Source organism: Dermacentor albipictus, chromosome 9 (assembly GCF_038994185.2).
Source record: "Dermacentor albipictus isolate Rhodes 1998 colony chromosome 9, USDA_Dalb.pri_finalv2, whole genome shotgun sequence".
In the NCBI taxonomy this organism is placed as follows: Eukaryota; Metazoa; Arthropoda; class Arachnida; order Ixodida; family Ixodidae; genus Dermacentor; species Dermacentor albipictus.
In genome coordinates, this window is record NC_091829.1 from 70,249,710 (window position 1) to 70,265,313 (window position 15,604).

Genomic DNA, 15,604 nt, shown 5'->3' on the forward strand with positions numbered 1-15,604 from the left:
CTGGCATCAAAAATGCCGTTTATGTTTTCTTTGTGTCACAGCTCCTCCGATCCTTATGAGCAACGTCGCGATGCCTCACTCAAAGCGCTGACCCAATGGTTTGAATACGTGCCCGACGACACTTTCTTACGCCTCTAGGCTCTCCGGGATAGCACTGTGTACCATCGTAATGTTCATCCCGTAGGTCCCAATGTCTTCCTCTTCATCCCTAGGCACCTCTGTACGACCGTTTTTAAGGAACGTTATGACGTGCCCACCGCTGCACATCTCAGAGTGTCTCGAACTTAGGACAGAGCACGTCACCGCTTTTTCTGACCCCGTCTTGCACTTTTCTGTGCGACGATATTTCGCAGCATGTGAGCCATGTCAACGCCACTCGAAGACATCCTGCTTCCCGCCACACTGTACAAAAATACAGGTTTATATACGCGTTCGTTTGCTGCGTTTTTACACGCCTAGTCTAAGCATGATATTTTTCCACGCCTGTCATTAACGCCTGGGTCAGGCTTAGTAGGTGTGACAAGGACTCCTGTTCCCACGGTTACTAGGGCGTGACGAATTTCCACCCTGAGGAGGATGCCCGAGGGGATGCAAAGGGGATGGGGTGATGAGCATGCCGCTTGCTCCCTCGCCCATTCTCTGTATGTGTTGAAGACACACCGGCCTATGTCGGTTTGGGCACTTCGGCTGCTTCGATGAAGGGAGCTTTGCGCACCAAGCTCTTCGCAGTCATCTTTAACTTCTGCTTCGCCATCGCAGACTGTGGCGAACCAAGACGCTATCACAGTGGCAGCATGCCGGCGAAGTAGAAACTGAGTGTGCTGCTGTGAGATTGCGCAAGACGCTTCCGCCGGCGACACAGAAATTATCCACTAAGAAGGGGCTCCGCTAAACCCTGGCACGTTTCAACAACGCCAAGGAATCTAAACGTAAACAATCCACTTGGTGTGCCCTTGCACAAAAAGACGAATGCCCTCTCAACCTTGCATGTAGCGCACGCGTTAAAGCATTGAACGCATTCGTACAACAATTTCCAGCTATACAAATTGACAATATGGTAACGTGAATTCGGTTGTGGCTGACAAAAGGTGGCAATGCTAACATCCGAACACAGCGGCATTGAGAACGCTTCCGTGAGAAACTCTATACTGCCACCGAACCGAAAGTTGGGTAAGTTAATTAGGGATCGTAATGTGGCATGCACCTGGTTTGTCACCCGTGGCCTTCTTTATTATCAGTATGTCTTTTCGCACAGCCCACAGCTCGAGTGCACATTGTCACGCCGAATACCCCTGGACAACTTTCTGTGGCAATGAAGGGAAGGCTACGACAGCTGAGCTTCTGCAGATGTTTTAATGCGTGAAGTAGTCAGGCCGCTACCATACAAGAGCCAAATGCTACGTGAGAGGATTTCGCGTTTGCCAACATACACCGAAGGAAAAGTCTCAAAATAGGCAAACTTCAATACTAAGTCATGTCTTTTGTCTTAATTAGGCTTTGCAAATGAGTGGCTTTTGTGTTGTTTTCACCAGGTTAAACTAACGTGGACGAAAATGTGGGGCTGTTTTCACAAGTGCTCTCACTCGTGCGCGCTTCCCCTCCGTAGCCTTCTTTTCATGGCAACAGGAAGCTCTGAACAAATGTCCATTGTCCATTTAACTCGAACCAGACCTCAGCAAAAAAAAAATAACTCTCAGCAGGATGATAGCAGCCAGCACACTCCTCGATGCATGAAAAATTAATCTCCGAAATTGGAAGCGTCGGCTATTCATATACGGCTATTCATATGCACACAACAGCGCAATCAGTTGTGCTCGAACAAGTTTTAGAATACACCAATATTTGTGTCGCGCAAGTAATCTGATCACAGAAGGAAGGTGCGGCTAGAACATAGGCAAGAGAGATAACCGGCGAAACCTCCTATATATAAGGGAGCGCCTCCCGCTGAGGAATATATATAAAATTTCCTTTAAGGAGATAGACCCGGTTACCAGGATCATAGGTACGTGCACGTCTCTTCCTTCTCCTGCTTTCAGTCTTTTCCTTCTCACCTTGAATTATTAGACGACTACACTAATGAACTTTTGGAGAGAGACGCCTGGACGAATGTTCGCAGAGTCGTACACTACACACTTGCGATCACATGTTCAACTCGCGCAGTGCTCTTGCCGAACAGCATTCAGAGCGAGTACCTGGTGACGAACGCCATGGACCAGTTTATCTTCAAGGTGACCGAGGACCGCAGCGTCTTGTGGCAGGGCCTGTGCCTGGGCCCCAGGCGGGCCTTCCAGATGGGGCTGCACGACTCCCGCGATGCCGAAGTGCTGCGGCTTGACCGGCCACTTCGATGTGATTCGTCTCTCTGTTTTTGCTGCCTCCAGGCACGTATATATCGCCAACGTAGCGTGAGGCTATAGTTCGGTTGTAGAAAGTGTGCATACTCCGTTCAGAAATGCGGAAACTTTGGGCCTTTCCGTCGCGTCCCCACGATGCTCTCTGGAGCTATCTGCACGTCGCAACAAGAGTAACGACACGGATGTAATTATCCGAGACCACGGCTAAAGAATTGCACTAACTGAAGCGACCCGCCGTGGTTGCTCAGTGGCTATGGTGTTGGGCTGCTGAGCACGAGGTCGCGGGATCGAATCCCGGCCACGGCGGCCGCATTTCGATGGGGGCGAAATGCGAAAACACCCGTGTGCTTAGATTTAGGTGCACGTTAAAGAACCCCAGGTGGTCAAAATTTCCGGAGTCCTCCACTACGGCGTGCCTCATAATCAGAAAGTGGTTTTGGCACGTAAAACCCCAACTATTAAAAAAAAAACTGAAGCGCTTGCGGTAGATCTATCGTGATACATTCCAGAGGGCAGCGAGGCATGATGGTCGACAGGGGGTAAGGAGACAAGGCGGAGCAATGCTGCAAACCACCGCGTCACGAAATGAGTAAAGAACAGCGTTGGCACTCTTAGCTCACAGCTCTCATACATGGTGGGCATGTGCGAGAGGCAAAAGACAACCCAAGAAGGAAAGAAAACTACTACCTGACACCGCAGCCCTTGCGGGTCAGGTAGTAGGTAGTAGTAGTAGGGTATGGTACGGTAAGTTTACGTAATTTCCGGGCCGTACAACAAGAAACCTCGCTAGCTTTATGGCCTACTCATAGGAAGCTTTCGAAGACAGAAGCCGACTTCTCAAAGTGTTGTTCCCAAAACTTTGCAAAACCGGTGTTTCGTGACCTTTTTTTACCTTTGTATCGGGGCTACCTGTCAGACCGCATATGTTTTGTCATTTCCAACGGAGCGTCCTCAAGCACGCCCATAGTTACCAGCGCTGTGTAACAGGGCTCTGGGGACCGTTTTTCTACCGTCTCTGTAAATGATTTATCCACACTCGTAAAGAACTTACTTCCGTTATACGTATGATAAACACATATGTATTTTCTAAGTTCGCAGCCTTTGGAAAAGAGGCATCCGCAGTTGCGATGAGTGCGTGTAAAACAAACTAGTGCAAAATGGCCGAAAGGCTTAAGTGATGCCACATGCAGGCAATACAGATGAGTTGCATAATGTTTGAAAACAGCGCTAAAAACCTGCGCCAGAGAAGAGAATCGAGAATGGGATTGATTGATTGACTGAAAACATCTTTATTTGCAGGATAATCGTAGAACTCGTGGGTGGGCCGCCTAGTCCGGTAGCCCACTGGTTACTGCTGCAGCGCTGGCCCTCCCCACCAGCCAGTGCTGACGGTCAGGATCATCGCTGGGCAGAATAGCCTCCCACTGCTCTTTTGAGGGATTTGGAATGGGGTCAACTATGGGAATAAATTGGCAAGCCCACACCATGTGGTAGAGGTTAGCTACCTCTCCACAGTGTGGGCATCGCGGGGGTATAGTGTAGGGTACCGCTGGTGTAACTTTGCTGGCGTTGGGTATGTATTAGTTTGTAGTATCCTAAGAGTGTTGTCTTCCAACTTATTGAGGGATTTATGTGGTGTTGGGTACTCCTTCCCGGCTGTTCTGTATGGTGCGAGATTGTTAGCATACACTCCTAAAGTAGTTAGGTCGCAGCACCCTTCACGGTCATCAGGGGGAGACACCCGGTATAGAAGAGCTCGGGCGTGCCTGTCAGCGGCATTGTTTCCTCTTGGTACTTACAGGTGACCGGGAAAGCGGATGACAGAGGCTTGGCTGGGTGGATGCGTAGTCAGCAATGACAACCCTCACCTGTGAATTAATCCATTTTTGAAGTTGCGACAGGCGTTCTGGGAGTCAGTGAGCACATCAGCGTTGAGATTAGATGCTATAGCTAATGCAATAGCTGCTTCCTCTGCGTGAGTGGGGTCGGATGTTTTCATCGAGGCGCAATTCGCCATCGATCCTGAAGGCGTTGAGACCACAACAGTCATCACTCCATTCTTTGGCCCTGCGGTGTCCACATAGAGGGTGTTAGGTTGCTCATCCCATTTCTTCTGCAGGGCTTCCCCTCTTGCTTTTCTCCTTTCGATGTTGTATGCGGGATGTATGTTCTGCGGAATGGGGTACACGTTGATGCGTCTCCTCACATCACGTTGTACTTCTTCCCTTTGGTCTATCGTATAGGGCAGATTAATATGGATCTTTTTGAGCAGATCTATACCTGGTTTTGTGAGTGCGAGCCTATTGAGTTGTGAGAGGCATTGTGCTTACCACATCTCTTTGAGAGTATTATGTACTCCTAGAGCCATGAGCTTTACCATTGGCATGGAGTTTGGCAGCCCCAGTGCCGTCTTGTAGGCCTTCCCGATCAGTGTCTCCAACTTTTCGCTTTCCCACTTGGAGAGGTTAGGGAATGCCGTCCCGTACATTATCCGAGAAATCACGAAAGCCTGCACTAAGCGGATGGCGTCCCTTTCCTTCATGCCATGGTGCTTATTTCTGATACGATGCATCATCCGGAGGATTCGCTCAGTAGACGTTGTAAGCTAACAAGAAACTGGCATACTTCACAGACGTTTGCATATTTTGTAAGCAGCACTCAAATCAATTTCATGACCTATTACTAAACATGGCATTGTTGTTAGGCAGAAGGGAGGGAGCGGGCCAGGTATTGTCATCCGGCAGCAACAGCGCATTTCGCTACTGTGCATAAGGGGAACTGACGCTCGCGGCTAAATATCGCACCCCATATAGGAAGAACAACGGGAACGCAGCGCGGAAGGGAGGGGCGGTGGCTTCGACTCCGCCAACAAGTGCGTAGTTTGCGAGGCCGCGGTCGGTCGCATGCGCCGTAGCTTGAAGTGGGCGTGCAGGCGGCTCGTACCTTTGTGCGCGCTGTGCTGTCGCCGTTCTTGCGTCGAAGCGATGTGACGAAGGTCATTTCGATCGCTCCTGCTGCCGCAGTTGCTCGCAGCATCGCTCTGACAGCGAGTCTCCGCGCTCATCAACTGCAATGCGTTCATGTTTGTGAGCGCTGAACACTATGCTTGTTATTTGTATTAGTAAACGAGAGTTTCCAAGTTTATACGGCCGTTAAAACTGCCATCTCTACTTCATGGAGCTGCGTGCGAATTTCCTATCGCAATCGACGATTGGCCTTTCTTGCGAACCTGCGAATTGTTTGGAAATTGCAATTGTATAGAATGTGCTGTTTTATTCATGTTTGTTCATATATATAGGGATACGTATTATCATTTTTAAGCGCTTTAGGCATTTTTAGAAATCACCCTTTAAGATAGCATCAATAGCCTTTCAGCTAGGTTATTCCGAAGCGGTCATAATTTGCACGTGAAATAAAAACGCATATTCAACGAATTCAAAAAATTGGCAGTTGTCGTGGCAATTTCAATTTACGAATTGTATCCAGATAGCTTGCCCGATATATCAGCTTGGAATGAAATTATAGAATGACACCAATTTGCAGATGTGTGTTATTACTATACCGCAAGGAACGATGGCTGTTCCACTTACATATTTAACAGAATGGAGTTTTGTGCACTGAACACAGCCTTAAGTGGTACGCCCATGTATTTCGTCACACACGAATCATATCTTGAAACTAGTGTCCCCCTGGATATTCATTCAAAGTGGTATGATGCGTCTTGCAAAGTCAGCGGCTGCAAATAGTAAATTCCAATGAGCCGTAATATAATTAAAATGTGAATAAGTGAGCCTTCCTTAAACAGTTGAATAATTGTTTTCATTTCTCGTACATGTTCCCCTGTTCGAATAATCCAGTTCAAAGACCATAATTAACCGCCGTGGTTGCTCAGTGGGTGTGGTAAAGGGCTGCTGAGCATGAGGTCGTGGCATCGAATCCCGGCCACGGCGGCCGCATTTCAATCGGGGCGAAATGCGAAAACACCCGTGTGCTTAGACGTGGCGCGCGTTAAAGAACCCCAGGTGGTCGAAATTTCCAGAGTCCTCCACTACGGCGTGCCTCATAATCAGAAAATAATTTTGGCACGTAAAACCCCATAATTAAATAAAGACCATAATTATGCTAACTTCTCAAAATTTTAAAACTTGAAAACCATAACCCGTGTTTGTCTGTATACATACGCCTCAACCTTGAAACCCGTTCTTCCCGGACACGTAAATAAAATTGATTATCATCGTGATTATCATCGTTATTCCTATTACTATACTAAGTAGCTAGGTAAGAAAGTATCATAGGAGCCCACTGAAGGTTTCAGCAGACCTAGCAAAATATCTGTAGATATTGCTTATCTCTAATAAAGGGTAATATTAGTAGTATTAGTAATATAGGACCTAGCAGAATTCTCGTTTAAAATTTAATGTGTTCGGCGTATAATGCCCAGAGTTTCCCACGTTTTGCTTATCATTTCCCTTTGTTCTTACCTATTTTTTAGCTTTATTTTGGAAATATGCGTGCGCGGGCTCTTGCACATTAGCGTTGCTCTAAGGCATACTAAATAAATTATTACTATTATCATTCGCTTTCTTGTCTACAGAAAATGGACGTGCGGGATCAATCAGGTGCAACGATCGGCTCCCTCAGAATGCAGTGCAGCCTGCTGTATCCGAATTTCGCAGTGCTTGACAGCAAGAACAACGCTGTCCTGCTGATTAGGGGGCCCTGCTGCACACGAGCCATCTGTTGTGATACCGTGAAGTTCGATATCGTAACCATGGACGGCGTCACGAAGATTGGTGCGATAACTAAGCTCTGGAGCGGATTGTGCAATGAAGTCTGCAGCGTAGGCGACAGCTTCACGGTCACCTTCCCCTTGGATTTGGACGTCAAGATGAAGGCCGTGCTGCTCGGTGCCGTCATTCTACTTGTGAGTGGTTGGTCGATTGATTCTCCGAAGTTGGGGCGTTGGAGCGCTAACAATTTAGACGACCAGGTGATTACTGCTTGCACTGAAAGCTTATAGTGCACGACCGTTCTTGCATTTAGCCTCGGTAAATACGCGACCACCGCTGCCGTGGAGTTGAACCGGCAATCCCGTGCACAGCAGTGGAACGCCACAGGCAGGGAGTGGCCGCGGCGGGTAACTGCAAGTGGACGGCAGCAAGCTCACACACACTCAGACCAGATCGTCAGATCTTGACAGTGGGCGAAAAAACACACCCTAACACTACTGGCGGAAGGCTATCCTTCAAGGGGCAGCATTGTCCGTAGCTCACTTTTCTGGGAACAATGACTTTCGGGATGTTTGGAGAGAGTACAACACAGTACGCGTCGGCTGGTCAGCGTTTCAGCACAATGCCGAGCACTCGACGCCCTGAGCCCGGTGTCAGGACTGCGTTTGGCCGTAGTATTAGTGAAATCTTGCGAAAGTTCTTGGAATTCCAAAAGTGAACGACCGAGAATGCCGCCCCTGGAATCTTACATGTATTACCGGTGTCACTATGGCAATCAAACTCGCAATCATTTGCGAGTTCCCACTGAGTGTCTTTCCGCAAGGAACATTACTAGAGGTTGCTCTCTATTGCCTGTTCGTCGCCCACTAGGTTGATATACATACAGCATCCTTTTAGTGCGTTAAGGCTAAGAGCGTCAACGTGTAAAAATGTATGCGTGTGAAGTACGGGAAACCGGTCATGGAGTAGAAGTAAAATATATATTGTGACAAGGCGTGAGGCGTTTCTTCAGAAGGCTCGGCGCGAAAGCATTGGACGGGACGAGACCGTCAGGCCGAACATTGGACGTGCGGGCAACTAGTGTGCATCGAGCTACCATCCTTGTCGGCGTGCCCTCGCACCTTTTCCCTCTCACCTGCAGCATATGGAACATGACGGCGACACGGACGGAGAAAATTGGCTTGCAGTGCCCCCATAATTACTATCGCAAGAAATCAGAAAGAAAAGAAAAGGTAGGATCGTTTCACATAATTTTTCCAGGTGAAAATGTGGCACTGCAATGCTAGGCACAATTTCGACATTTGTTGCGCATTTTATCAAGGAACCTGTAGTCGTGACGGTGCTAGGGCGAACCGGGCGAACAGATAATAGCAGTGACGAGGTTGGAATGTGATCAGCTGCTTAAATTAGTAACTGATCTTTTGTCAACTAAGCTGGAAATCAAATGTGACAACACCGAGCGCTGCCACAGACTTCGGAGACCTATTCCGTACAAAGAAAGGCCTATGATTTTACACTGATGGAATGCAGCACCATGGTTGAAATACTACATAACACGAGTAAACTAAAGAATTAGAAGGTTTCCATTGGCGAAGAATTTTCTTTTAGTGTGCGCGAGATTCTTGGCAAGCTATGGAAGCCCTCTATTAATCTGAGAAAAAATTCCAACGAGGCACGATTGAACTACGACTCGCTTTAACGTAGATATCAATGGCCACACTTGGGACGATGCGAAAAAATGTGTTGTCAAGACTACCAAAACTCTCCTTACCAGCAGTTACAATTGACTGCAATCTAACTGGAGACTGACATTTTTATATGTAAGTGCGCGTTTTGTACCAAATAAAACTGAACACTCAAACTGTTTTGTGGATTGTCGCGACGCATCTTTTGCATGTTTAACGAAAACTTCGCTGAGCAATGTTATTTCCTACGTTGAATATTTGCCATCTCGATACACGGTTCTACGGAGATCGCCCGGTTGGTCGATCTGGCGGCGTGCCACTCTTTTTCCAAAATGGCATCAAAACTTCCGCACTTCTAGGAGGAGGAGGAATAAACTTTATTAGTTGAAATGAGCCAACGGTAAAATCGTCCGAGGTGGGCGGCGTCCCTAGTCCAGGATGCCGTGGGCCTGAGCTGATAGCTTGGCCCTGCTCACAAGGCGATGCTGGTGTTCAGGGCTCGAGCTTGTCAGCTGGGCCTCCCGCTGGTCGACGGTTGGTCCGGTGATGGGCGGTGTCGATGGATTTTGTTGACATTCCCATACCATGTGGTAGACGGTTTTGGGCTTAGAGCAGACGGCGCATTGGTGAGTATAGCTCGCAGGATACATGGCATGTAGCAGGGTGCCATGCGGGAATGCTCCGGTCTGTTGTCTTCGGCAGTTCACCGCCTCTTCTCTTGTCAGCTGGGGATGCGGGGGTGGATAGATTCTTCTACCTAGTCTGTAGTGGCTCAGGATATCGGCGTATCTTTTCGGGACGCTATCTTGTTGGTCTACCGGTGGTCGTGAACCTGGTGGGATAACCCTGAAAATGTGATCTTGGGCAGCGGCATTACCCGCTACATTACCCGCCAGGGACTCGTGTACCGGGCCCCAGACAATGTACACTTCTGGGAAATTGTCTCGTTTTTCGAGGGTGCTCAGGGCTTGTTTGGAAATACGGCCCTTTTGGTAATTTCTACATGCTGTTTGTGAGTCGGTGATGATTGTGATTAGATCTTCCTCTCGCTGGCCCGTAGTGGCCGCCAGGGCTATCGCCGTTTCTTCCGCGCACTCGATGTCTGGAGTGCTTACCGAGGCCGCTGCTACCTCTTGTCCTTGGCCGTTGATCACGCTGATAGCGTGGGCCGCTCTGTTCTTGTACTTTGCCGCGTCGGTGTATCGCACTTCTCCTTGTTTTGGTTCTTCGTAGGCCTTACGTAGAGCTTTCACTCTCGCTCGCCTCCTTTCGCTGTGGTATTCAGGGTGCATGTTTCTCGGGATGCTGGCCACCGTGATCTTCTCCCTCAGGGGTAGAGGAACCCGCTGTTTGGTGGACTCATATTCGACTGGGTAGCGCAGTCTTATTAGCGTGTCCCTACCCGTGCTGGTGAGCTTGAGTCGCTCTATCTGGCTCGTCTTGTTGGCCTCTACTAGTTCCTCCCAAGTATTATGGACGCCCAGGCTGAGTAGCTTCTCCGTCGACGTCGTCGGTGGAAGCCCCAGTGCCAGCTTGTAAGTCTTTCGTATTAGGGTGTTCAATTTGTCTCTCTCGCTGTTCTTGAGACCCAGGTATGGGGTGCCGTAAGTGACTCTGCTGATTATCAGGGCTTGTATTATTCTGAGTGTGTCCTGCTCTTTCAGGCCGTGCTTTTTGTTTGTCACCCTTCGCACCAAGTGTGCGACTTGGGTAACTGTCGCTTGCAGTGTTTTAATGGTGGCGAGACTGGCACCGTCCTTCTCGAGAGTGAGGCCCAGAATACAGAGTGTGTCCACCTTGGGTATGTTGACTCCATTTAGTGTCAACGTTGGGTCAGGTGTCTCTTGCGGAGGCCGCCCTCTTGTCCTCTTTTTGAGGATCAGGAGCTCCGACTTTTCCGGCGTGCATGAAAGACCGCAGCGGTGTAGATAATGCCCGGTCCTGTCGATGGCTTCCTGCAGGGCTTCTTGTTGTTCGCCCGCCAAACCCGTGCACGTCCACATGGTCAGGTCGTCTGCATACATTGCGTGACGGATACCCCTGATGTTCTCCAAGAGGTTCGGCAATCCCCTCATCGCTATATTGAACAGCAACGGGGAGATCACCGACCCCTGGGGGTTCCTTTCTGCGGTATTTGAAACTTCTCGGTCCTGAGATCCCCCAGGCCTATGGTCGCCATTTTACCCATCAGGAAGTCCCGGACGTAGTTGTATGTCCACCATCCGCAGTTGGTATGTTGTAGTCTGTTTAGCACTGCTTCGTGTGAGACGTTGTCGAAGGCTCCCTTCACGTCGAGTGCCAGGATGGCACTCTTGTGGAATGTGCTGAGGCCGTCGATGACTTCTTCTTTAAGCTGCAGTAGAATGTCCTGGGTGGAGAGGTTAGGGCGGAAATCGAACATAGTGTTCGGCAGGTGCCCACCTTCATCCAGATAGGGCGAGACACGATTGTGGAGCATGTGCTCGAAGAGTTTTCCCGCGCATGACGTGAGAGAGATCGGACGTAGGTTCTGTAGGTTGATGGGCTTGCCGGGTCTTGAGATCATCGTTACGTCCGCGTGCTTCCAGAAAGCCGATATAGTGCCGGTGTCCCAGCTTTCATTGATAAACTTTAGTAAACTCTCGGTTGCCCCGTCGTCCAGGTTACGGAGGGTCTTGTTATTAATTTTATCCCTGCCGGGCATCGTGTTTCTTGTGAGATTTCTTAAGGCTGCCATGATCTCCGACTTGGTGAAAGGTTGGTCTAAATCCGGATTGGGTTCCCCCTCGTACTGCGGGTGAATGACTGGCTGCGTCTTCCGTTGTTGCTCGTCTCCGATGTATTTCCCGGTGATGGCTTCGAGCGCTTCGTCTTCGGTTCCCTGGAAGTTGTGTAGAAGTCTTTGTATGTGTTGCCCCGTGACAGTTTTTGATTCCGTCTTCGCCAGAAGGGTATTTAGAATGGCCCAGGTCTTTTGGTTGCTGAGGGTTCCCTGTAACTGGTCGCACACTTGACTGCAGTTCTGACGTCCGAGTTTATCAGCATACTCCTCGGCCTGCCGCGAGACTGCGCCAATGCGGATCTTGAGTTTGCGGTTTCTCTTCTGCTTCTTCCATTTCTTCAAATGTCTTCGCCTGGCCTCCCAGAGATGAAGTAGGTGTGGGTCGACTTCGGGATTGTCCGCAGTGAGTTGGATGGTCTTTGTGTACTTGGTAACCAAGTCCATCACGTTCTTGGTCAACTCCTCGATGTCATCTAGGATTCTGGGGTGTTCATCGTTCCGGAAAGCGGGCCAGTCCGTAATTTTGGCCTTACCTAATCTCACGGGGGTTTTGTGGTGCATGATTTCGGTCTGGATGATATATGATGGTCACTGCCCAGAGTATCGTCCAGTTTCGACCACTCGACTTGCCTTAAGCCAGTGGAGAAGGTCAGGTCTTGGCTGGTGTCTCTGGAGACACTGTTGCCGATTCTAGTTGGTATTAGAGGATCGGTCCACAATGTCAGCTGGTGGTGTTGTGCCGCGTTGTGCACGTCCATACCCTTCTTGTTGGTTGATCGGTAGCCCCAAGCCACGTGTGAAGCGTTAAAGTCACCCACCACGAGAAGTTTTTGACCGTTGGTGACTTTCTTCACTTCTCTCAGGAACTTGTCCAAGTCCTTTAGTGTGTCGCGAGGAGGAATGTAAACAATCAGGATGTAGAGACTCTGCAGGGTTTTCTTGGGAGGAACCAGTTCAGAGTGTGTTCGATTCTGCGGTTGATTTGGTGCTACTGCGTCGTGTAGTGCTTCTTGATGAGGACGGCGGTCCGGGTCCTTCCTTGGGCAATGTGCGTTTTGTAGCCGCGCATCGTAATATTATTTGTTTCTATTTCCTGTAACGCGATGACGTCAGGTTGGTGCAGGGTGCATAGATGAAGTAAATTTTGCCGTTTCCGATTTATTCCCCTGCAATGTCACTGCCAAGTTTTGAGGGTTTCGGTCGCTTCTTTCTTATTTGCTATCTTATTCGCCATCTCGGCTTCCCAGAGTCTCGTTCATCTGGGCTTCTCTGATGGGGTATTTTGGCTTTTTCCTTGCCTGCTCTTTTTCCCTTTCAAGGATGGAGATGCGTTGGCTGAGCTCGTTGCCCATCTGGGTGATCTCCTGGCGGAACGTTTGTACGGCTGCTTGGACGGTGGCTGCCACAGATTTGCTTATGGTGTCGCGGCCTGAGCCAGTTCGGTTCGGAACTCATTTCTCAGTTCGGCCTTGTCTTCGGTTCGGGCTTTGTTCATCTCGTACTCTATTCCCGATTCTAGGACCTCTATCGGGGGAGTATGTTCCCTCGGCGGCGTTGGTGTTGTGGTCGGTTTCTGCTGTTTTTGCAATTGGTCAATGAGATGTTGGAGCTTCCTCTCCAGGGCTTGTTCCCTGGCCTGAGCTCTTCTGTCCCGTTCCTCCTGACGACCTTCTTGCTCTTCTAGACGCTTCATGAGCACTTCATTCCACTTCATCAGGTCGGCGTTTTGCCTTCTGAGGGAGGAGATGGTTTCCTCGTATCTCGAATTTCGCTCTTGTGTCGGCAGTGAGGGAAATGGGTCGGTTGTCGACTTGGAACTGGCTATCACTTCCGCCCAGCTGATCTTCTGCTGTTCTTGCTATGGCTTACATGTTCTATATTGCGAGGAACTTGAACTTGTCTCTCTTGTTATAGGTGGTTGTCGGCCTCTTGATTTACTTCTCTCCCTCACGTACAGGGGTGGGGGTCTTGGCTTGAGCCTGTTCTCGCACTCCTTGCTTGCCGTCTCGTGAGGCAGTCCACATAGTTTGCACTGCAACAGGCAGTCATGATCTGCATGTGGGTTCTACACCCCCCACCGGTTGCAGATATGTTTGTCTGGGTTGGGGCATACGTCCTGCCGGTGGCCGATTTCTCCGCAGGCCTTGCAATACTATACCGATCTGCGGTATGGGTGGCAACGTGTGTACGAGCCAACCACCTTCACATAGAAAGGGATGTGCGGACCTTCGAAGGTGATAACTGCTGAGGTGGATTCGCCGAGCATCCTCGCATGCAGGATGCCACAGTTGTTGGCTGCCAGTAGTTCCGCAAGTCGTTTCTCCGTCGTACACGCAGTGATACCGTGCACGACTACACGTACTGTTCCTGGGGGCGGTTTGATGTACGGCGTCATCTCGTATGTGGCCGCCCCAAGTTCGATGCTGCTGATGGAACCGAGCTTCAGTGCGTAGTCCTCGTCTGCGGTGCTGGCAATTATCAGGTTCTGCTTCCACTGCGTTTGGATGGTTACGTTCGCGCAAAATTCTTTGAAAAGGGAACCACTTGCCCTTGCAAGTCCTTCGGTGATCTTCTCGCCAGCCAGCTGGACAGTTTCATGCCGGTTCTTGGCCGGTATACCACCGTGTAATCATTCTCTGGCAGCGGCGACGTCACGCGTCGCGGCGGGATAAATTTGGGCCAAAGTTCCAATCGGTGCCATACTGGTGGTTTTGGGCGCCATATGCCACCCGCCCAGCTCTGGCGATATGTTTCCTACCGTTTGTGATTACATAGTTCAGCACAGGCTCAGTTGCTGTAGGTTGTTACTTTGCGGTGATTTTATTGTCCAGAGTATAAACTGTAGCTTTGTTTCTGTAGCTGGCCGTGACAAATTATTACGCGAGTCTTTGATTATCATGGACACATCATTTGACTTAATTCAAGTTCTCCCTGTACCACTCGTGAAGATTCCACCTTGGATGCTGTCTTTGTGAATGAGCCACTTTTACGTAACTGCGTTGAATGTGAAATTGATATTTTTGATAAGAATGCACTCCTCATTGCATTTATTCTGGCCATTGATGTCGTACGGTTTGTTTTGAAAACTGTCCAAATGACGTTGCTTTTACTGATTTTCGGGCAATACCTTTCGATCAAATCTTCAACTCCAGTGCCCATTGCAACGTCAATACCTAACTTGCGTTCTTTTACAACAATTCCCATAAGTGCATTTTGAAAATTCTTCCGCAAAAATGAATAATACGTAACTTGAAACACGCCTGATACAGCACATCTGTCATCCAACTTAGGCAATGAGTCAAACAGCTTCAGAAGTGTCGGAACTGCCCGCCAAACAGTCAGCATCAGTCAACATTAAAACAAAAAGTAATACAATACTTATATTTTAACAATAGATTCGTTACGCTAAGGAAGGTCATCCAGTGAAATTTTAGAAAACTATTATTCGTGTATCCCTAGTATCGTCTATATTTATTATTGACGACGAACGTTGTTCTGATCTATGTTCTATATCTGTAGCATTCGGCAACGACTTTAAATCTGTGTTCTCTCCGACGATGGTACTAACCCAAGTTCTAGAGCACACGGTACGGCCCAGCCCATCTCTGATATCTAAATATCCATAGCAGGCATTCTTATCCTTCTGCTCAGTACTGGCATAAGAGTAATAGGCCAGCTGGTGTACCAAATAAATTTTTAAAATGGTATTCGGAATGGGTTTCACATTACCTAATCACTATTTTCCAATGGTCGATTGAATAATGCACTGTTCGTCGCCTCTGCAAGATAGCCGCTGCCATCACGTATACAAATATGAAAACAAGCAGATGCTTCCAAACTGCACACTATTTCTTTAATTAACACATGCCTTGAGTTATTAGAGCATATCTTCCATGAGCATACCAGCAGGATTTTAGCGATATTAGCATTATTGCTAAGTTGCAACATGGGTTCCGTGCTTGGCCACTCAATTGTCACACTGCTCATCGAATTAACTGATGATGTTTCGTTGCCATGGTAACCACTCGTGAACACATAGACGTCATCTTTATAGATTACGCGAAAGGATTTGAC

At 48.8% G+C, this 15,604-nt stretch overlaps 2 protein-coding genes across 4 annotated transcripts in view; one reads left to right on the forward strand and one right to left on the reverse strand.

Moving 5' to 3' along the window:
• Positions 1-15,604, reverse strand: part of LOC135908569 (phospholipid scramblase 1-like) — a 265,493-nt gene that overhangs the window by 57,768 nt on the left and 192,121 nt on the right. The window lies entirely within an intron of this gene.
• The window catches only part of LOC135908592 (phospholipid scramblase 2-like), a 42,731-nt gene that overhangs the window by 22,367 nt on the left and 4,760 nt on the right, over positions 1-15,604 (forward strand). For all 3 annotated transcript variants that reach the window (XM_065440414.2, XM_065440415.2, XM_065440416.2), the window contains 2 exons: positions 2,161-2,381; positions 6,949-7,278. In XM_065440414.2, the coding sequence (XP_065296486.1) occupies positions 2,161-2,381; positions 6,949-7,278 (551 nt within the window). The remainder of the gene's footprint in view (positions 1-2,160; positions 2,382-6,948; positions 7,279-15,604) is intronic.